Source organism: Bactrocera oleae, chromosome 5, assembly GCF_042242935.1.
Source record: "Bactrocera oleae isolate idBacOlea1 chromosome 5, idBacOlea1, whole genome shotgun sequence".
Taxonomy (NCBI): Eukaryota; Metazoa; Arthropoda; class Insecta; order Diptera; family Tephritidae; genus Bactrocera; species Bactrocera oleae.
The window spans coordinates 9813238-9834599 of record NC_091539.1 but is presented as its reverse complement, the minus strand read 5'-3'; the positions used below and the strand labels follow the sequence as shown (position 1 = coordinate 9834599).

Genomic DNA, 21362 nt, shown 5'->3' with positions numbered 1-21362 from the left:
TTGAAGAAGTTTTCGAAGTTTTAGTTGGCTTAAGTGAGAAAACAAAAATTATAAAGAAATATATTTTGAATATGAGTACAAGTATGAATATGAGTATTAGTATAACGAGTATGAGTAGTACAAAACGTATTTGTATGCTGAAGGAAAAAAACAAGGAGAATAAATACATGTGTTATGAATACAACTATAATTTTGAGTACCAGTACAAGTATGAGTATTTTACAAATATGAATCTATAATATCAATTTTAAGAGGCATATACATATATTTACAATATTCCGATAAATATATATGTATTTAATAAATAACGGAAAGTATGAATTAGCAAAAATGATGACGTTGGAAAACTACGATTTTGGGTATAAAACATTAAATAGTATTACGATACGGAAGAAAAGAAAAAAAAGTTATAGCATTGGTGCAGCCAATACCGATTGATTTTTTTTAGCATAAAAGGGTATAAAAATATTGTTTTTTGGATTCTCATCGGTCATGGTTGTATGGCAGCCATATGCTATAGTTTTCTGAGCTAAATTTCCATACAAGGACTTCAGCATGATCGATCAGTTTGTATGGCAGCTTTATGGTATTGTGGTCCTATAACGATTTTAACAAATGAGCAGCCCTTTGGAGAGAAAAAGACGTGGGCAAAAATTCAGACGATATCTTAAAAACTGAAAGATTTCTTCGCATATATTCTGACTGACCGACAGACAGACAGACATAGCTTAATCGAGTCAGCTCGTCACGCTGATCATTTATATATATTTTTACACGTTCTGGTCGTTGCTTTTTATCACGCATATACTTGTATATCACAAAAACAAATAATAAGCTTTAATCAACTTTCTTTTAAAGCAAGAAATTAACAATCAAAGATATTGCAGGAAAGTGCAACTCTTTAATAAATATGAAGTGATCACTTTGATATATTTTCACTCATTGACGCTCCACAAAAAACACAAAACTTTTAAAATGTACCGTTTTCTCAATTTTCTGCATTGCAATTACAAATTAGTGTAGTATGTATATATATAGTACATATGTATATAAGCTGACATACCTTAGTATTCAACTAGCCATCAATTAGTAGTTTTAATGCGCAACTATACCTCTGAAATGCTAACTAATTATACCTAGGACAAATTAATACCTTAGACAAAATTGTGAAAATTCGTATCTAATGAAGCACACTGAATTTCAATGAGATTTTTTAAGTGCCAATTGTAATAATGTCTAATTAATCAAAATGAACACAATTAGTCTTTTGGTACATTTTTAATAGCGCAAAAAGAAATACATACATATACGTATATGTATATATTGTATATGCAAATACTGAAAATAAAAATAAAAAAAGTTGCTTTCTAATTTTCAATATTAATTTTAAAACGAAATTTTATTTTTATAATTTCGCTAACATAACGTTTAAGAGCCTATTGAGAAGACTATAATATTAGGTCAAGTATCTAAGAGAGTTCGGTTTTTATCTAAGAGATGGCGTTATTGTCCATAGTACTAGTGTTACCTGTCGCATCATGTCATACTATACGGCGCTGAAAACGTGTTTATTCGCGCTAAAAGTTTGTCTTTGACAGTTTTTCGATTGATTTACTCAGTTCGTTGTGAGTGCTCGTCAAAGATGGACACCAACAAAGAGAAAATTCGCTATATTTTACAATTTTTCTTCGATCAAAGCGAAAAAGCAGCCAAAGCGGCTGAAAAAGCAGGACAAAAGTGGTTTGTTAGGTTCCGTTCCGGTAATTTCGATGTCAAAGATGCACCACGCGTCGGGAGGCCTGTCGTCGAAAATTGCGATAAAATCATGGAAATAGTGGAAACAGACCGTGACGTGAGCACTTATTTAATTGCTGAGGAACTAAAGATAAGCCAGAAAACCGTTTGGAACCATTTGCATAACCTTGGATTCAAAAAGGAGCTCGATCTGACGGCCAGGAAGGTTTTGCTGTGTGTTTGGTGGGATGGGCAAGGAATCATCTACTGCGAGCTGCTCCTCTATGGCCAAACGCTCAATTTGGCCCTCTACTGCCAACAACTGGACCGCTTGAAGGCAGCACTCATCCAGAAGAGGCCATCTTTGATCAACAGAGGCCGAATTGTGTTCCATCAGGGCAACGCCAGGCCACACACGTTTTGGTGACTCGCCAGAAGCACCTGTAGCTCGGATGGGAGGTTCTCTTGCACCCACCTTATAGTCCGGACCTGGCACCAAGTGATTACCATCTTTTCCTGCCCATGGCGAACGCGCTTAATGGTGAGAAGTTGGCCTCAAGAGAGGCCTGTGAAAATTGGCTCTCCGAGTTTTTTGGCAATAGGGACGCAGTCTTCTACGAGAGGGGTATAATGAAGTTGGCATCTCGAACAAAACGGCGCATATTTGACTTAAATCGGACAAATGTACACAAGTCATCTTTTGAAAAATCAATAAAAAACCGAACGAACTTTTTTCTTTACCTAATATATTGTACTCAGCGTGTTTTGGAAACTTCGATCGAGCAGCCTGCACTTACAATCTTTCAACAATAAAATAACGCCACAAACAATCCATAAAGATGTATATATTTACTCGTATCTATGTATAAATATGCGCAATTATAACTGTTAAAAGCTCATGGCCATCAGAGCCATCCACAAGAACACCCAGCTATGCTCGCCTGGCAAACTTGCTTAGCACTACAGCTTCCGATTACGAATTCCATAATTAACACCAAAATCCAAATAACATTTGCATTTAATTTCCTATTACAATAATTAACATTTATTTTTTAATTTTTCTTTAATACATATATTTTAATATTTCTTAATTTAAAGAAGATTTAATCTATCGTTTCACCCATTAATCATGGTTTCACAGCACAAGTTCAAACTTATTTCCGCTTTGACAGCTTTGTTAATATTTTAATATTGATGATCAGCTGCTGCTTAAAAAAGAATGAACTGGGTGCCTCACATGAGTGTATTACATTTTTTTTAACTTTAAATTGAAACAGAAAATATTTTAATTCAGTTTTAATTATAATTGTATTTCAATAATAGCGGCTTATTCACAAAACAAAGGAAATAACTGCATTTTTGTAAGCTTTTACATGAGTTTGCCTAAGCTGCGTTAATTAGGACTAACACCGTTTGCCTATTATTATTTTTCTGCCTTGTTGCTGAGGTTTTCTTCAGCTTTCTTGGATTCATTTGAGTTATTAAAATTTATTTTGTTTTGATTCTATGTAGTAAGTTGCTTAATGTCATATATAAAGTACATACACACTCTTTTTCTTGCCACAAAGAAAATTTAATAACTGCAGTTAGTGTGATTACCTTGAATAAGCGCCGTCAAACAAAAGAATGCGGAGCAGAAAGTATTAAGCGTGAAATTTGAATTACAGCGCATGCTATATTTTTTAATAAAAAGAAAAGAAAATTTAAAAAAGAGGCAGAAATAAAAAAAAATATAATAAGACAAAAATAATTAAACAGTGAACGTTTTTCACGTTGTGCACCCTGTGAAATCGCATTGATGCTGTTGCGCAGCTTATATCACTTTGACGTTTATATTTTAAAGTGAACTGTGCGCAATTGCGATAAGTGAATTCAAAAGTGTGTAAAAATGTGTAAAGTGCTAAACAAATTTACATACTAAGATTTGGTAAGTGCCACGTGAGCTCCTAAGTAACTTTTGATTACATATTTGTATTGTTAAAATTGTTTTTACTAATCCTATCTAACTCATTCATTAAATACTTGCATGTGCCATTAGAACTCAAGCACTGTCGACAGAGTTTTATATATATTTCCGAATCCATTAATGTTCTTGCATAATTCTGAAAAAGCACTCCAGTTCTGTCGATATGCGGAATAATCTTTCTGCACTTAAATCTACACTAATATGTTTTAGAAGATCAAAAGAATATATGATGACTGCTTGAGTGTGCTCATGAGCTAAAAAAACCCAGCCAAATGTAAGGAAAATTTTACCGGATTTGAATTTAACGGAAATCAGCATTATCGTTGCCTTTGACTAAACTGCTTTGCATTAAAGCGACAATCAGAAGAAGAGCAGCAGTAATTTGTGAAGAAAGAAAGCAGTAGTTCACGAAGAAAGGTGGATGTATATTCTTACGAGTAAATGAAACTTATATATTATATAAATAAGTTTCCGGTACTCGGCGTAAGCATATTTACAGCATTACATAAACAAAAGTTACTACTGTGGATATCAGTAAAATTCAAGCATTTGAGAGCTGTTGAGCCTTTTTGAAAGAATATATGTATGTTTACATATATTTAGTTATGTACTTACTCTATTAGATATACGCAAGATTGGCATTTGCCTTCAGCAAACAATGCCACGGATATTTCATGTCTTTATATCCTGAAAAGGGTATATTAAGTTTTACACGAAGTTTGTAATACCCAGAAGGAAATGTTGAAGACCTCATAAAGAAGAAAAGTTGATAAAATGAGATTGAAGTACCGATTATGCTACAGAAGCCAGCACTATTGTCGAACCCACCTTCTCTTGTAACAAATTCTGAAATTTAGAAAAACTTATATACAGAGTTTTATACGTATAGATTATATTACAAAATCGTAAAATACAATAAACCAGCAAAATAAAATCGCTTTATTAAATTAAATTTACATCTGAATAACCAAATGTCAACATGATGCCATCGTTGTTACCTCGTTTTCTATGCGCAGATCTGGTAGCGTTCACAACAGTCTGGATATAGCGCCGTCTCATCCTTAAAATCGCCCCATTGGCAACCTTTTAACGGCGCATGGAAACCACAGCTAAAGTAGAGAGTGGAATTAATTTAGATGAGGAAATGTAAAGTTTGTACTTCGTTCGCATAACTTCATATGTTGCAATTCTTAATTAAGTAACCTTTAATGTGACACTATATATATATAAAGTGAGGTTAGGGAAGTTCGAACAGCAATCTTCTCACTATTTGTGCTGTAAGTAGGTATAGACCTATATAAATTGTATTTCATATCTAACGGTGCACACTCTTCACTGAAAATTCTAACCTGTTCACTAGGTTTTAAACATAGCACACTTCTATCACAGTCATCAAAACATCGAAAACGGAAGCGACCGCTATTGTAATTTTACTCTGAAAAGTTACTTCAAGTTGTTTTATTTCAATTATTTTGTATGCTAAAAAGTAAGATGCTAGTAGGCTCTATGACGTTACGTTCCGCTAATATTTATAGAATGCACTTGACAGGTAAAAACTTTGTTTACAATTACTGTGAAAATTCGACAGTCCTTTCCGATTTGGCGTTGTCTCTATCTCTCTTACTACACTAAAGACAAATACTTTAAGTAGCTTTAACTTTTTCCTTCTCTTTCGCTCTTTCTCCCTCTCTGTCATGATAAGTCTAGCATTTTATACTAACCCTACAGTTTCTCCAAGACCCTCTTCATTTTTACACGTAAGTTGTCCACAAAATGTCAAAGATATCGCCGTTTCGCCTGGTGAGAGAATAACTGTGTCAGTGAGCGTGCATTTGCCGGGGTTCGCTGATTTGCAGTTGGAATAGAGATAGTAGTAAAAGTTAATATTACTTTTATATATGTAGACAAAATATATAATTGCACACCTTTTTTTTTACTTACCATCGTCGTAATAATAGCCACGCCCCTTCGACGCCTTTGTTAACTGTCCACCAGCAAGTAATAGCAACCCTGCGCATAGCCAAAATATACCGTAATGCATTTTGTTGACTTCGTATGTGCTTTTCTCGCAGCGAATGCAACGACTGAGCTACGTTGATCGTTTGTCGTTCATTTTAAAGCAACGGTGTCTATAAAATATGCGCTTAATTATATTCTTACAAATATATATAATGGTATATAATGTTTGTATTAAATCAATGATCAGCAGTAATCATCACCGCTAATGAGTTTTTAACGTAACAGACTCAAATGTACACTTATACCGACGCTGAGCGCTGACCGGTGATCGCGCAGGCAAATTAGCTCAGCAATGAGCGAGAGGGGTAAATGTTTGAATAAGTTAAGGATGAGTTACTATTTCTAGATGCTATAATTGGTAAATAATTACACCAGTAAGTGCTTAAGGGGACCTAATAAATATATAATATGTCGATTAATTCTTCGCAAAATATAAAAAAATAAGTATTTATTTTCCCTGAGCTTACACATGACCTGCCCTAAAGTTATAGTTGTTGTAACTAACTTAATATCATATATTTGTCAGAATTTGGACCTACGCTATGCTCTCCAAAGTTGAAAGGATCACATATGGTAAGAGCCATAGAGGAAGAGATAAAGAGGGAAAAAAAGAGAAAGGTGAAGTATTAAAGCATCAAACATTGCAGGTCCGCATCCTTAAATGAAAGTTGTTACAACACTGGCTGTGCTTCTCTCCAAACATGGAATCTCAAACGGGACTGTTAGGCCTAATTTATTTGAACTGCGAGTCTAAGACATAAATAGCCACTTCAGACGCTCAATTCAGTATAAAAATACTACAATGTCTCTTTAAACCGACTATTTTCGAGTGCATCTTCGAAAACAACTTCAAATTTCCTCATGACATGGATAGAATATAACGTCTTCTGCTAAGGACCATAGTATGGTATATAAGACATAGTTTATACCCTAAACAGGTACGCTAAGTTCGCCACGAAGTTGGTAACACCCAGCAGCAATCAGCGGAGATCTTATAAAGTATATGTAAACCTTGCTTACACATACTAACGCACAATAGTCTGTACCATCTTAAGCAACAAAAAATAATATAGCCTAGATAACCATAACCTAAGAAAAATGTATCGAATCCTGACCAAACACATGATGTGTTTACCAACTCTTTACTTGCCTCAACTTGACATTGAAATATCCCGCCCGCTCAATGCCACATTTTGGAGCACACGCACAGATTTATCGCCTCAACGTATACTACACTTTCGAGTATTCTCTGTTTACCATTTGTTGTTGCTTGTTGTTCCACCTACGTACATTTTCCGATTTGCAGTTTGTACAATTTACCGTATGCTTGAATGCGTCGAGGAAATTGAATTTTGTAAATTTTCCAGTTGTTCAGCGGTTAAGTTTATGCGATTTGTCATTTCTATTTTACATATTTACCTACTTCCCTAGTCGAATAAATTAGATTTATGATTAACCGCATCTTGTGTGAATGAGCGATTCGCAAGGTTAAGGTTGGAAATATTTATTTATGAATAACGCAATTTTGTTTGAAGTAAAGCTTACTATATATTTTTGATAGACGATTAAATTCTTTGTAAGGTATAGATTATAAATCTTAATTCTGAGTCTAGGTCTTCTCCTAAGAACCCCAAAGCATCTAAAAAACGCTGGAGTTTAAAGTAAGAGTGATATGTATCGAAAATTTTTCCACGGCGTCATAATTGAACAATTTTCATGAATTTGGAGGAAACATGATAACCGATAACTATCGTTCCCACTACAGTCGTGTCTATATAATCGGGACGGACTCGGATTTTTAACCGAACGACCGTTCTACGAGCACAGCAACAACGAGACCCGATCTTTTATGCCAAATTAAGAATATAGACGAAATCAATATAATTGCTCAAGCTATTAGACCCTGCAAGAGTATTTATTTCTTCAGTTTCCATGATGCCTTAAAGTCAATCGAGACTGTGACTCGATCGAAATTTTTGGGTTAAAGTCTTTAAAGGTTAGTCTTATCCGATTGATTTGTTCGTGAAACATATTTATGGTATTATCGGAAGACGAATAAGCCGAATTCCCTAGGTGTGTGATTACTAATGCGTCATCGGTACAAATTACCTCCAAAGCAATATCAAACTGTCGTCTAATCACTATAGCGAAAATTCTTAACATTAAATTAATCAGTTATTCAAAATTTATGCCAAAAACAACAGCTTCCTTGGTGCCAAAAAAATCAGGACTCACCCAAGGTAAGATTAGGTGTGTCGCCTTTATTCAGTCATATGAATGAAGTAGTCTTATGAACGAGGAAACGGATGCTCTTCAAAAGGAGCTTCTGCGTTGTTTCGTAACTATTGAGTAGAGATGGAACATAGAACCACTAGTACACACCAGAGACTAAAGAAAGGGCGCAGCAGTGGTCTTCACCATCGAATTTTCTCCAAAGAAAGCGTATACTGTTCCATTGGCCGGGAAGGGAATTACCACCGTATTCCGAGATTCACAAAATTTAATTTTCATCAATATATTTAGAATAGATAAAATGACTCCTTTTGGCAAAGAGGCATTTGCGCCAAATTGACCGGACTAGGCTACAAACTTCTGCTCCATATACCGTATTCTCTAGTTTAGGCTCCGTACGACTTTCTTTTGCTTCAGACGTGTAAAAGACATTCACCGCGCAGAAATTTGAGTCGTTTGAGGAGATTAGCGCCGCCAGACCTAAATATTAATTGGACTATCCTCAGAATATGAAATTGAATTGCCGATTATGCTGCAGAATCCAGCTCTAAAGCATAACATAACTTCTCTTTTAACAAAGTCTGAAATTTAAAAAAACGTGTATAACTTTTTAAGAACTCAAATAAATATTACAGGATTCTGGTTTCTTCAAAACCTCATTTTTTAAATACCGAGTTCCATACATACACAGGTTATATTACAAAGTCGTAAAATGCAATAAACCAGAAAAATAAAAGCACTTTATTTAATAAACTTTACATTTGAATAACTGAATATAAACATTATGCCGTCGTTGTTACTTCATTTTCTAGGAGCAGATCTGGTAGCGTTCACAACATTCTGGATATGGCGCCCTCCTATCCTTAGCAATGCCCCACACGCAGCCTTCTTTCGGCACCTGGGGAATACAACTAAAGAAGAGAGTGGAAATAATATAGGTGAGTAAATGTATGGTTTGTACTTTGTTCGCATAATTGCGTATGCTGTAATTCTCAATTAGTTAATGTTTTATTTGATACTACTTATATGTACTTATTGTGAGTTTAGGTAAGTTAGAGCACACGTTATTGTAACTATTTGTGCTGTAAACAAGTATAGACCTATTGAAATTGTATTTTCTACATAACGCTACACTATATCTTCACAGTGGCTAAACTTCGAAAAACTATTACTTCAGAGTAAAACTGGCTGTTAGCTTTTCAGCAACCCGAAATCACTCTCCATCCACTACATTTTTAACATACTTGTAATACACTTCTCTTACAGTCGCTAAAACATAAATAGAAACCTTAAAGTAACTTTAGTTTTATATTTTCAATTATTGAAGGTGTTATTCTAACAAAAATCATAGAAATAGAGATTATGATGGTTTGTTCCGTTACTATTTTTAAGTGCATTTGACAGGAAAATAAATTGATCCGTAACGTCAAGGTAGAACATACTTTTTTAACAATTACTGTGACAATTCGACAGTTCTTTCCGATTTGAACGTTGTCTCTATCTCTCTTACTATTTTAAAAACAAATAATTCATGAATCGTCTAATATCATGTACTCACCCAACAAGTCCCACAAGACCATCTTCATTTTCACAAGAAATTCGCGCACAAATGTTCGCTGTTATCGTCGTTTCACCTGGTGAGAGGATATCTTTCTCACCGAGCGTGCACTTGCCGGGATGCGCTGATTGGCAGTTGGAAGAAAGATTGTAATTAAAGTTAATATTACTTTTATATCATTTATTTTATATATATATATAGACAAAGTATATAATTCACCATCGTCGTGATAAATGGCAGTTGACGTCCCGGCCTCTGTTAGCTGTCCACCAGCAAGTAATAACAACCCTGCGCATAGCCAAAATATACCGTAATGCATTTTGTTTATTTCGGGTACGCTTTTCTCGAAGCAAATACAACGACTGAACTACGGCGATCGTTCGTCGCTCATTTTTAAAGCCAATGTCTATGAAATATATACTTAATTATGTATATACTTATAACATGGCTATGTAATGTTTACATTAAAGCAACGATCAGCAGTAATTATCACCGTTAATTAGTATTTAAAGTATAAGACTCAAATGTACAGCTACACCGACGCTAAGCGTCGATCGGTGATAGTGCATACAAATTAGCTCAGCAATGCGCGAGAGGGGTAAATGTTTGTATGAGTTTGGGATGAGTAACTATTTATAGGTGCTATAATTGATAATTAATTACACCAGTAAGTGCTTAAGGGGGCTTAATAAATATATTATATATAATATATATGTCGATTAATTCTTCGCAAAATTTAAAAACAAATACGTATGTATACACATTGAGCTTTTATATGACCTACCGTAATGTTATAGTAGTTGCAGCTAATTTAATATCATATAACAGTATTGTTGTATATTTTAAGCCTTCTCACGGCAGTCGGTTCTAAGTAATTAGCGCGGAACTGGATTTTTATCGAGCCGTGGTTTGTTAACTCGGCGCAATTCCTTAAATTATTTGGGAAATGGTTTCTAATACTTTGATAACAACTTTAACTCGTCTTATATTCCAAAATTAAAAATATAGACGAAATTAATATTGTTATTAATATTGTTGCACTAGCTATTAAATGGAATTTTACACTGTACGGTTTCCAGAATTTTTAGTTCTATGATGAGTTTTAAGTCAATATAGGTTAACCTATACCATCGCTATTAATAAACCGAACCCTTGGGCCAGCGTCTTTAAAAATAGTTCGGCTCCGATTGATGTATTCGTAAAACATTTTACTGACAGAGAACGGCACAGCAAAATGCCTTAGGTGTGTAACTGATACTTCGTAATTGTTTCAACTTTCTTCGAAAGCCATATCAAGCTTCCGTCTGAACTTTAAAGCAATAAGGCTTCTAAAAAAATTCAACAGCCATTCGGAGATTTTGCCAAATTATTCAATATTTCTACAATTCTGTTAGTCTTAAAGACATACCATATCACTCATACCACTGCAAAGTATTATATAACTATCCAACTAAAGGAAATCCCTCAACACAGTCAGCAAAGGTTAACGAAGACACAAAATGTGTTTTTAGTGTCGCTACAGTAAAATATTCTTGCCATAAGCTTTGAACATTTTAATGGTATTAGAAAATTTTTGCGCGTGTAAAATGTCAATAATCTTGAATGGACTCTTACATGGGCATACATATCACGTATACCAGCGAGCACGTAAGTTTAAATGGTTCGCAGGCATTTGCAATCCAGTGGCGGGGATTGAGTGTGTCACTTTCATTTAGTAATATGGATCAAGTAGTCTTATGAACAAGGAAACGAATGCACTTTAAAAGCAGTTTCTGCGTGGTTTCGTAACCATTGAGGAGAGATGGAACATAGAACTACTAGTATACACCAGAGACCATAGCAAGAACGCAGCAGTGGTCTTCACTGACGAATCATCTCCAAAGAAACCGTAGACTAGACTACCATCGTTTTCCAGGATTCACAAGCTGTGATCTTTATCGATACTTAGGAAAGGCTAAAATTTCAGATCCTATTTGGCGAAGAAAAAGTGCTTCTTCAACGTGACGTTCTTTCATGACGTTCCTCACAGCTCGTTTTTCTATTGAAGGCTAAATATTTATTGGCGGATGAGATTGAAGTGCTTGTATAACCTTTAAATCTCTTGAAAAAAACAACAAGATTTTTCCTCAACACCCCATTTTTTAAATACCAAGTTCCAAACGTACAAGTTATATTACAAAGACGCAAAATGCAATAAACCAGAAAAACAAAATAACTTTATTAAATAAACTTTACATTTGAATAACCGAATATAAACATAATGCCCTTATTATGCTTTTTTCTATGCGCAGATCCGGTGGCGTTCACAACATTCCGGATATGGCGCATCCGCATCCTTAGGATCGCCCCATTCGCAGCCTTCTAACGGCGCTTGGGAGCCACAACTAAAGCAGAAAGGAGAAATATTAGGTGATTAAATGTAAAGTTTGTATTTTCGTTCTCAATTAGAGAAGTTAAAGCAGCACTGTATTCTCACTATTTGTGCTGTAACCAAGTATAGACCTATATAAATTGTATTTCATATATAACGGTACACATGATCTTCACAGCAATGTAACCAATTAAAAATAAAACTAACTGCCTTCCCTAAATAAAAGCGGCAGCGGCAAATTACTGTCAAAAAGTTCTAAATACACAAACTTCAGCATTGAAGGGAAAATTTTACGTAAAGTTTTATTTAGGGATGCCACGTCGGCATTAACGCAGAGCGGTACAAAACGTTTCGCTCGACGCTTTTATTTAGGTATGCTAGTAAAATTTCAGAACAGATCTGTTAGTTCTCCAGCAACTGAAAATCCTTGCCTATCCAGTAAATTTTAAGCACAATACGATTTTTACGTATCACAGTTATCAAAACATAAATTGAAACCGGAGGAGATCTCCGTTGCAATTATATTTTAATTTTTTTTTTAATTTAAATTTTTTTATTCTAAGAAGAAAGATGAAAATAGAGATTATGACGTGAATGAAAGCAGGGAAAGCCTTTGTTTACAATTACTATGAAAACTCGACAATTTTTCACGTTACCTTTATCTCTCTTACAATTTTAAAAACAAATAATTCAAATATGCTTAAGCCGCATATGGGATTTATTAAAAAAAACTCTTTAGCTGTCAACTCTTTTTCTTTCGATCTCTCTTTCTCTCTGTCATCAGTAGCCTAATACTTATTGTACTTACCTAGCAATTTTGGCAAGACCGTCTTCATTTTCGCAAGTAATTCGCGCACAAATGTTCGATGTTACCGTCGTTTCACCTGGTGAGAGGATAACTGTCTCACTTACCGTGCACTTCCCGGGGTGCGCTGATTGGTAGTTGGAAGAGAGATAATAATAATTGTAATATTACTTTTATATCCTTATATTTATATATACATATACTTGTATGTATATATGTATAAAATGTACAAAATGTATAACTCTACGCCTTTTGTTACTCACCATCGTTGTGATAAAAGGCACGACCTACCGCAGCCTCTGTTAATTGTCCACCAGCAAGTAATAGCAACCCTGCGCATAGCCAAAATGTACCGTAATGCATTTTGTATACTTCGTGTACGCTTTTATCGAAGCAACTGCAACGACTGAAGTACGGCGATCGTTCGTCGCTCATTTTTAAGAACAGTGTATGTAAAATATGTGCTTAACTATGTATATACTTATAACATTGCGATGTAATGTTTACATAAAATCAATGATCAGCAGTAATCATGACCGTTAACGAGTTTTTAATGTAAAAGACTCAAATGTACACCTATACCGCTGAGCGCTGACCGGTGATCGCGCATGCAAATCATCTCTCAATGAGCGAGAGAGGTAATGTTTAAATGAATTACTATTTATAGATACTATAATAGATAATCTTGTGTTAGTGTTTAAGACGCCAAATTAATACAAATGTACGGTCTGTCGATTAAAACTTCGTAAAATGAAAAAATAATAACATTTTACGTTTAGTTAGGCTAGGTTAGGTTGCAATGGCTGGCTTTCACGCCATACATAGACCTACAGGTCCTTTGTAACACCAGATGAAGGTTTATTAATAATAAGAGCGGAAGTTTACATCGTTTTGCTTTTTGTTAAGTGTAATAGAGACTTGATATCTAATTCTAATACTTTCTCAGGTCTATTGAACTGTGAAGCTCCTAGATATCTAAGCCGAGTTCTAGATATGGCTGGACATAAGCAGCGGAGCTTTTCCAACATCTCTCTCATGCCTACTTCCCCGGAGTTTCTACATGTGTCATCGTTAATAATGCTCATACGGCTCGCATGTGATGCCAGTGAGTTGTGACCTGTACCTAGTTCAATAACTGTCTTGCAGTCTTTTCGAGACCGTGTGAGTAGAAAGCTTGCGTGCTTTCTTTCAGCTGCTTTGCACATAATCTTGACGATTCTGCACGTCTTTAGGCCATTCCATTTCATCCTGATCCGTCTGTCAGCCCTTTCAGAAATTTAGTTGTGTATCGTTCTTAACGACTTGCGTATTTGCTGAACTAATTCGGTAGTCAAGCGAATAACATTCTTGGCAATCTCATCCGCTTATTCGTTTTCTGAAACGCTCTTGTAGCCTGGAACCCAGTATATATGCAACCGCTTTCTGCTAGCAACTATAGCCTGCCTGCTTTTAAGGATATTCTCTGATACAATGCAGTGTGAGATTATTTCTTTAATTGTCGCTTGGCTATCGACGTATATAGTGATATTCTCTATATCATTTTCGTTGTTAGCTATCTCAACAGCTTTCCTGACCGCAAAGACTTCCGACTGCTAGATACTGCAGTCGGTAACTTGAAGGGTCGCCTGAGATCATCTCCGCGCAATAGATCCCGGCGTCCACTCAATCGGCCATTTTTGATCCGTTCGAATAACTTTAAAATATTTCACATATTAACCGGTATATACAGTATAATGCCAAAATGCCGAAAGTTTGAAAAGCTTATATTAGGTATATGGGAGAAAGCGGTGGTATTGACCCGATTATATCTATTTTTGGCATAACTACATATTATTAACAGAAATAGTTGCTCTCTGAGTTTCAATAAGGTACCTCCCATACCATAACAGCATAAAAGGAGTAAAGTCAACCGGATGCTTAAAATCCTGATAATAGTTATATGGGGACTAGGGCAAATTTTCACCCGATTTTATTTCATTTTAAACATAAAGTTACACTATTAAGGAGAATACACGGTCTCTAAATTTGATTAGCCGGAAGTTCGAAAATTTAAACATAAATTAGATTTGTGGGGCTAAAGAAAGCCATTTTCGGCATACAGACATACTTTTACCAGGAAATAATTCTCCCCATATTTCAATAATTTTTCTCACACATTGCCCAATATTTTCAGTAAAAGGTCAGCCAGTCATAGGCGCTGGGGTCCACAACTTCAGTAACTGGGGACTTAAACAGTTATGGTCCGATTTCGACAATTTCTTGACTTGAGATGATTTTTCTTTTGAAGACTAAATATTTATTGAACCATCCTCGAAATATGAGATTGAATTGCCGATTATCCAGCATTAAAGCCTAACATAATTTCTCTTTTAACAAATTCTTAAATTAAAAAAAAACTTGTATAGCTTTTGAAGCCCTCAAATAAATACTACAGGATTTTGTTTTCTTTAAAACCCTATTGTTTAAATACCGAGTTTCATACCAAGACAAAGTCGTAAAATGCAATAAACCCGAAAAATAAAATCACTTTATTAAATAAACTTTTACATTTGAATAACCAAATATCAACTTAATGCCATTGTTATTACTTTGTTTTCTATGCGCAGACCTGGTTGCGTTCACAACATTGCGGATACGGTGCGTTCTGATCCTTATAAAAGCCAAATGTGCAACCTTCAAATGGCGCCTGTTCATCACAACTAAAAAAGAGAGTGGAAATAACATAGTTGAGTGTATTTAGAATTTGTACTTCGTCCGCATAATCTAAGAAAACTATAACGTCTGAGTAAAGCTGGTTATTAGCTTTGAAGCAACGGAAAATCCTTCATCGCCCACTCGGTTTTAAACACAATACATAGTGATCAACACATTAAATACCGAAAAGTAACTTGGTTATTTTTTTCAATTATTTGAGCTATTATTCTAGAGATTATGACGGTATGTTACCCGTTACTATTCGTGAAGTGCATTTGGCAGGAAAATAAATTGATCTGTGACGTCATGAACGAAAGTAGAGGAAGACTTTATTTACAATTACTGTGAAAATTCGACAGTTTTTTCCGATTTTGACGTTGTCTCTATTTCTCTTACAATACTTAAAACAAATAATTCAAGTAGGCTTAAGCCGCATATCGAATTTATTAAAAAAACTCTATAGCTGTCACCTCTTTTCCTCTAATTAACTCCTCTCTCTCTTTCCCTCTCTCTCTGTCTTGTACTCACCTAGTAACTACGGAAAGACCATCTTCATTTTCACAAGTCATTCGCGCACAAAAGTTTGTGGCATACGCCGTTTCACCTGGTGAGAGAATAACTGTCTCACTGACCGTGCACATGCCGGGGTTCGCTGATTGGCAGTTAGGAAAAAGATAATAATAAATGTAATATTACTTTTATATCCTTGAATTTATACGAGTATATATATAAAAAGAAATGTATAATTCTGTAATATAAAATATAAAATATATAATTTTACACATTTTTTTACCCACCATCGTTGTGATAAAAAGTACGCCTTATCGCGGCCTCTGTTAGCTGTCCACCAGCAAGTAATAGCAGCCCTGTGCATAGCCAAAAGACACCGTAATGCATTTTGTTTAATTCGTGTACACTTTTCTCGAAGCAAATGCAACGACTAAACTACGGCGATCGTTTGTCGCTCATTTTTAAAGGACAATGTCTATAAAATATGTGCTTAACTATGTATATACTAATATAGAATGCTATGTAATGTTTACATTAAATCAATGATCACAATTAATATTGACCATTAACGCGTTTTTTACGAATTAGACTCAAATATACACCTATACCGACGATGAGCGCTGATACCGATCAGCGCTTGAAAATCACCGGATCGCGCTTGAAAATTATGTCCGCAATGAGCGAGAGGAGTACATTTTTGTATGCGTTTAGTATGAGTTACTATAGCTAGCTGTTGTAATTGATAATTAATTATAGGTGCTTAAAGGGCTTAATGAATATATAATATACAGTCTATCGCTTTACTCTTCGCGAAATGTACAAAAAAATATACATATAATACATAAGTATATGCATGAAATTATTATTAGAAGTGACTTAATATATATAATATATTATATATGCACTTGTCGGTTTTTTCCTGTCGGAATTGGGACTAACGCTATAATCCACAGCGTGGTAGTCACATACTCAAAATAGTTGAATAAAGTGATCATCATGAATATTCCTGATCGTTAGCCCCAACCGACGAGAGTAGAACAAGGAAGAGCAAGAGATTTCAGACGCTATAAAGAAGCGAATAGCTTCGGAATTTGCATATCAAATTGAATAATGTAGTATGAAACAAGTAAGGATGGCCTAAGTTCGGGTATAACCGAAAATTTTTTACTCTTGCAACTGGCCAGGCAAACCGGTGAATATGAAAGGCAAATCATTTACCATATGTAGTACTTGTAAATGACCTTTAAACTATATTATATCCAATATTATATGTTCAGTTAATTTTGCTAAGATATCTTACTCATGGGTCAATGTACATATAAGGTAGAAATTACAGTAGCATTGACCCTATTCATCTAGTTTTGGCATTACTACATATTATTAGCTGAAAAAGATGACTGCTGAATTTCATTAAGGTACCTCACATACCATTAACAATATATAAGGAGCAAAATCAACCGGATGTTTGAAAATCATGATATTAGTTATATGGAGGTTAGGGCAACTCTTCACCCGATTTAATCCGTTTGAAACTCAAAGCTGCATCGTTATTAGAAAAATACGTCCGTTAAATTTTATTAAGATAATCGATAATCTTTCTCTTAGGTATATGGCGGCTAAGCGAAATCATCATCCGATTCAATCCATTTGTGACATACAGACATAATATTAACAGTACAGGGTTCTGTCCGAATTTCAATTATATATCTCATACATTAAACGATAATTTCGGTAAAAAGTCAACCATGGCCACTTGGGTCCACATTTCGGTACATGGGGTCTTGAACAGTTATGGCTCGATTTTGACAATTTTTAAACTTGAAATGGCATATCTTGAAGGCACAGTTTTTACAAAGTTTTATTTCAATATATTCATTAGTGCTTGATTTGTATACTGGAAAGTCAAAAAATCAGATGGAACTTAAATTTGTGTTATATGGGAAGTAGGCGTGGTCATAATCCGAATGTAACATAGGCGTATCAGGTTAATGTTACGTACCAAATTTGATTGAAATCGGTCAAGTAGAGCTCGAGATATTGGTTTTCACCTATATGGGGCCGGAGGCACGCCCATTTTTCAATTCTTTGACTGGCTAATGTATGTGTTATCTACGTGTAAAATTTAAAGTCTCTGACTTGTTTATTTAGTGAGTTATCGCGCTTTTAGTAGCTTTAATGAAAACCGTTATATGGGGAGTGGGCGGGGTTATCGTCCGATTTCACCCATTTTCACGCTATTGGAAGAGGTGCTATTGTTGATAGTTATGGCAATTTATTTGTTTTCGGTGAATGGCGTTTTGTAGGCGTGGTAGTGATCAGATTACGCCCATGTGCAATATTATCCCTTTTATGGTGCCAAGAAACATGTGTACCAAGTTTCATCAAGATATCTCAATTCTTATTCAAGTTACAGCTTGCACAGACGTACGAACAGACAGACAGACATCCGGATTTTAACTTGTCTCGTCATTCTGATCATTTATTTACATATTTATATATTTTCTGCTAAGGAAACGACATATTATTTTTGTTTTGTGGAATTCAAATCTTTTAAATAGAGACTAGCTTTCTTCTACAATCCTTCTACAAAAACTAACGGTTATTGTCATAAACTGTGAGGCACAAGCCATTTGGAGGACTGGAAAAGTAGTCTCTCTTCAGCAAAATAAAAGTTCTACTGTCTTAACACGTTGGCTGCCAAGCGATTTGGAGGAAAACCTTCACCGGGTGCCAAGCACTTTTCATGCGTCGTACAAAAACGGGTGGCATGGCTGCCAATGTGTTAATAATCCAATTTTGAATCACTGAAAATTCTTTTATGACTTATACCAATTCATTCTTAAATTCGTCAATTTTATTTAAGCAATAATATATACTCGGAAATTATAATTTACTTAAATTCTTCGCTTATATTGGCAACAACATAATAAATTATCACACTTTCCTACAAAAAATTAATAATTACTTCATTGATTTAACATTAGATTTAAATAGAGCGTTACTAACATTACTCAAAACCATTACTTCACTTCGAAGGACTAAATTTTTACTCGTTCGCAGCATTTTTGGAACTGCGAGAGAACATATCCCAGATGTGTTTTTGATAATTCCGAGTCTCATCCGTCAAGCCAGCTTCGCAGACCAAGTGGCGGGCACAACACTCCTGAAACGGTGCATCTTTATTCACATAATCGCCCCATTTGCAACCCTCTGGTGGAACAACAGCGCCACAGCTAAAAATGTCAGAGGAAATAATAGTTTTAATTTTCGCATGAGTCTGTAGTCATATATGACTTGAGTTATGGATGTGCTTACTTCGTCACTCTCTGCTCTCCTATAAAAAATTTAACTTAAGAAAGCAATAAGTAAGTTAGTCTATTGAATTTATCGGAAGAGAGTGTATCTTATTAGGCTGGTATAAATGTTTGTCATTATGTCTTTATTTGTTTATGCCAGTATATGTAATTTATAGCAGTTTATTGCTTTCCGATTTTTCTCTGGTATTTATACCAGTTTTGTTCGATTGATTACTTTACCATTTTTGGCAAATCGAATACAATCTCGAACTCTATTAAATTGAGTGCACCACTTTATTTTATTATGCGATTTATACTAGTTCTTTGTTCGATTTAATAATCCGCAAGTCTTGCACAATCGAATACACTATCTGTATTTGTTTATACCAGTTGGTGGTATTTATACCAGTTTTTGTTCGATTAGCTACTCTCAAAGTTTTTAACTTGACGTTTTCTATGTAATTATGTCCAACTATATCATTTATACCAGTTTCTTATTTGATTCACTACTAACAAAGTTTTGGTAAATCAAAGATCGTCTCTACTTCAATTTCATTAAGCTGATTTATATGAATTATATCAGTTACTGTTGGATATAAAACGATTCTTCACACCTCTTTCTGTCTTTTTTCTTTCTTCATGCTTTTGTTAACTATCTTGAACTCACCCAGAAATGATGGCATGTCCTTGTTTACTGCCACAATAAATTACCGAACAGGAGTTGGGAGATTTTGCCTTCTCACCAGGTGAGAGAATGAGCGTTTCACTGACCACGCATTTTCCCGGATGAGCTGATTAAAAAATAGAAATTTAAAAACTAGTTACGAAATCTATTATTGTTGAATTTATAATATTTAAGACTCGAGTTACACGCACCGTCGTTGTGATAGTTGGCGCGCGCCTGCCAAGCCTCCGCCAGCGGTCCAGCAGCAAGACATAGCAGTCCTATGTATAAACAAAAGTTGCTGAAATGCATTTTGTATTTTGTGTGTGCGCTCTTTTCCAAGCAATTTTAACGACTAAGTTGTGCACATTGAATACAGATTATTTAAGAATAACGCCGCCAATATATAACGCTATAAGGCTTATCTTAAACAAAAGTCAGTTCTAATCATAACCTTGTTTAAGAGAAAGTAAGCCCGAATAAACGCTGAATGCAAAATTCTCTCTGCAAAACGGGAGAACGCTAAACGTGCGAATGCGATTAAGTTGTGACAGTTACTTATCAGTGCTGTTATTTAGTGTCTATATTTATATGTATGTTTTCTCTATTTACATATAAGCAAGTTCATTTCAATTTCAAGGTTATTTTTGTGGCAGAATTTTGATATTTCTCATGTGAGAAACAAGCTCAGCTGTGCGACATTAACCTCCGAATATATAGAGCATTGCTAATACCTATGGAACCCTTTTTACTTAACCACAGAGGCTTAATACAATTATTTTTATTTATCATTATTATAATCCCTAACTGCTCAAAAATTTTCATTTCTGAATTTCCGCTTTTAGTTTAGAAGAACAACCCTAAGCACGCCGACTTTCGTGCTCGCCGTGGTTTCTAAAAACAGATGTTGCTCTCAAAAATAGCTAGGACTGAGAAACATGAGAAATGCGATAAGGATTTATGCAGTGGCTTGAGCAATAAATTATAGAATGTGTCAACATTTAAACATAATTAAAAATGCAAATTGATCATTTTTATGCTTAAGTATATACATTAGGATGTGTCAAAAACTAAAATCCAAAAACTGTTACTGGTTTTCCAAAAAAGTTTTCTAATTTACTTTTTGAGGCTTCTTAAAAAATAATTAGTAAAAATAATAAGAAAACAAAAGGCATAAATAAAAAATAAAAAATGGATTGCCAGACTTATGTTTGTAAAATTTTCGAATATTTTTTAAGATTTCTTCTAATGAAATGTATAGAGATTTTTAGTTGCAAGACTTATGTGAAGTTTTTTGAATATTTTTTAAGGGGGTATTCTAGTGTAGAATTTCAAAAAAATCTATTTATTTTCATATTTTCAAAGTTTAACTATTTGAGAATGTGTCTACGAGAGGAATTTTGAAAGTTTAAATTATTTTTGGAGTTACTACAAACTGTTTCGGCTGGATCTAATCGAACTTAAACAAAAGACTTAACGCGAAACTTTAAATGCGTTTTTCTCAGACCAGACT

At 34.7% G+C, this 21362-nt stretch overlaps 5 protein-coding genes across 6 annotated transcripts in view; 1 reads left to right on the top strand and 4 right to left on the bottom strand.

Annotated features, from left to right (window-relative positions):
- PIG-K (Phosphatidylinositol glycan anchor biosynthesis class K) overlaps nt 1-21362 on the top strand; it is a 50133-nt gene that overhangs the window by 21849 nt on the left and 6922 nt on the right. The window lies entirely within an intron of this gene.
- LOC118683040 (uncharacterized) lies at nt 4612-5809 on the bottom strand. The gene is made up of 3 exons (XM_036373979.2): nt 5642-5809; nt 5422-5545; nt 4612-4809 (listed from the first exon to the last, which is right to left on the bottom strand). The coding sequence occupies exons 1-3, from the start codon at nt 5739-5741 to the stop codon at nt 4707-4709; spliced, it is 327 nt and encodes a 108-aa protein (XP_036229872.2). The 5' UTR covers nt 5742-5809; the 3' UTR covers nt 4612-4706.
- Nucleotides 8665-9892, bottom strand: LOC106622917 (uncharacterized). Its single transcript, XM_014242258.3, has 3 exons — nt 9729-9892; nt 9510-9633; nt 8665-8862 (listed from the first exon to the last, which is right to left on the bottom strand). Exons 1-3 carry the CDS (start codon nt 9826-9828, stop codon nt 8760-8762), a joined length of 327 nt encoding a protein of 108 aa, XP_014097733.2. The 5' UTR covers nt 9829-9892; the 3' UTR covers nt 8665-8759.
- LOC106622916 (uncharacterized) lies at nt 11699-13126 on the bottom strand. Its single transcript, XM_014242257.3, has 3 exons — nt 12949-13126; nt 12689-12812; nt 11699-11893 (listed from the first exon to the last, which is right to left on the bottom strand). The coding sequence occupies exons 1-3, from the start codon at nt 13118-13120 to the stop codon at nt 11791-11793; spliced, it is 399 nt and encodes a 132-aa protein (XP_014097732.3). The 5' UTR covers nt 13121-13126; the 3' UTR covers nt 11699-11790.
- Nucleotides 15186-20230, bottom strand: LOC106622915 (uncharacterized). 2 transcript variants are annotated; one of them, XM_014242256.3, is made up of 6 exons: nt 20062-20230; nt 19853-19976; nt 18896-19122; nt 16177-18833; nt 15908-16031; nt 15186-15384 (listed from the first exon to the last, which is right to left on the bottom strand). In XM_014242256.3, the coding sequence occupies exons 1-3, from the start codon at nt 20159-20161 to the stop codon at nt 18936-18938; spliced, it is 411 nt and encodes a 136-aa protein (XP_014097731.2). In that variant the 5' UTR covers nt 20162-20230; the 3' UTR covers nt 15186-15384; nt 15908-16031; nt 16177-18833; nt 18896-18935. The 2 variants fall into 2 exon arrangements, with proteins under 2 accessions (XP_014097731.2, XP_014097730.2); XM_014242255.3 differs by having other exon boundaries at nt 16177-19122.

What these genes read in the sequence shown, in the direction of transcription:
- LOC106622916 (XM_014242257.3), bottom strand. Translation starts at nt 13,120, where the DNA reads ATGAGCGACGAACGATCGCCGTACTTCAGTCGTTGCAGTTGCTTCGAT. An exon ending in TGCCTTTTATCACAACGATG is followed by an intron (nt 12,813 to 12,948) that starts GTGAGTAACAAA and finishes ACTACCAATCAG; the next exon opens with CGCACCCCGGGAAGTGCACG. An exon ending in GGTCTTGCCAAAATTGCTAG is followed by an intron (nt 11,894 to 12,688) that starts GTAAGTACAATA and finishes TTTCTGCTTTAG; the next exon opens with TTGTGGCTCCCAAGCGCCGT.
- LOC106622917 (XM_014242258.3), bottom strand. Translation starts at nt 9,828, where the DNA reads ATGCATTACGGTATATTTTGGCTATGCGCAGGGTTGTTATTACTTGCT. An exon ending in TGCCATTTATCACGACGATG is followed by an intron (nt 9,634 to 9,728) that starts GTGAATTATATA and finishes ACTGCCAATCAG; the next exon opens with CGCATCCCGGCAAGTGCACG. An exon ending in GGTCTTGTGGGACTTGTTGG is followed by an intron (nt 8,863 to 9,509) that starts GTGAGTACATGA and finishes TCTCTTCTTTAG; the next exon opens with TTGTATTCCCCAGGTGCCGA.
- LOC118683040 (XM_036373979.2), bottom strand. Translation starts at nt 5,741, where the DNA reads ATGCATTACGGTATATTTTGGCTATGCGCAGGGTTGCTATTACTTGCT. An exon ending in TGGCTATTATTACGACGATG is followed by an intron (nt 5,546 to 5,641) that starts GTAAGTAAAAAA and finishes ACTGCAAATCAG; the next exon opens with CGAACCCCGGCAAATGCACG. An exon ending in GGTCTTGGAGAAACTGTAGG is followed by an intron (nt 4,810 to 5,421) that starts GTTAGTATAAAA and finishes TCTCTACTTTAG; the next exon opens with CTGTGGTTTCCATGCGCCGT.
- LOC106622915 (XM_014242255.3), bottom strand. Translation starts at nt 20,161, where the DNA reads ATGCATTTCAGCAACTTTTGTTTATACATAGGACTGCTATGTCTTGCT. An exon ending in CGCCAACTATCACAACGACG is followed by an intron (nt 19,977 to 20,061) that starts GTGCGTGTAACT and finishes TTTTTTAATCAG; the next exon opens with CTCATCCGGGAAAATGCGTG. An exon ending in GGACATGCCATCATTTCTGG is followed by an intron (nt 19,123 to 19,852) that starts GTGAGTTCAAGA and finishes TGACATTTTTAG; the next exon opens with CTGTGGCGCTGTTGTTCCAC.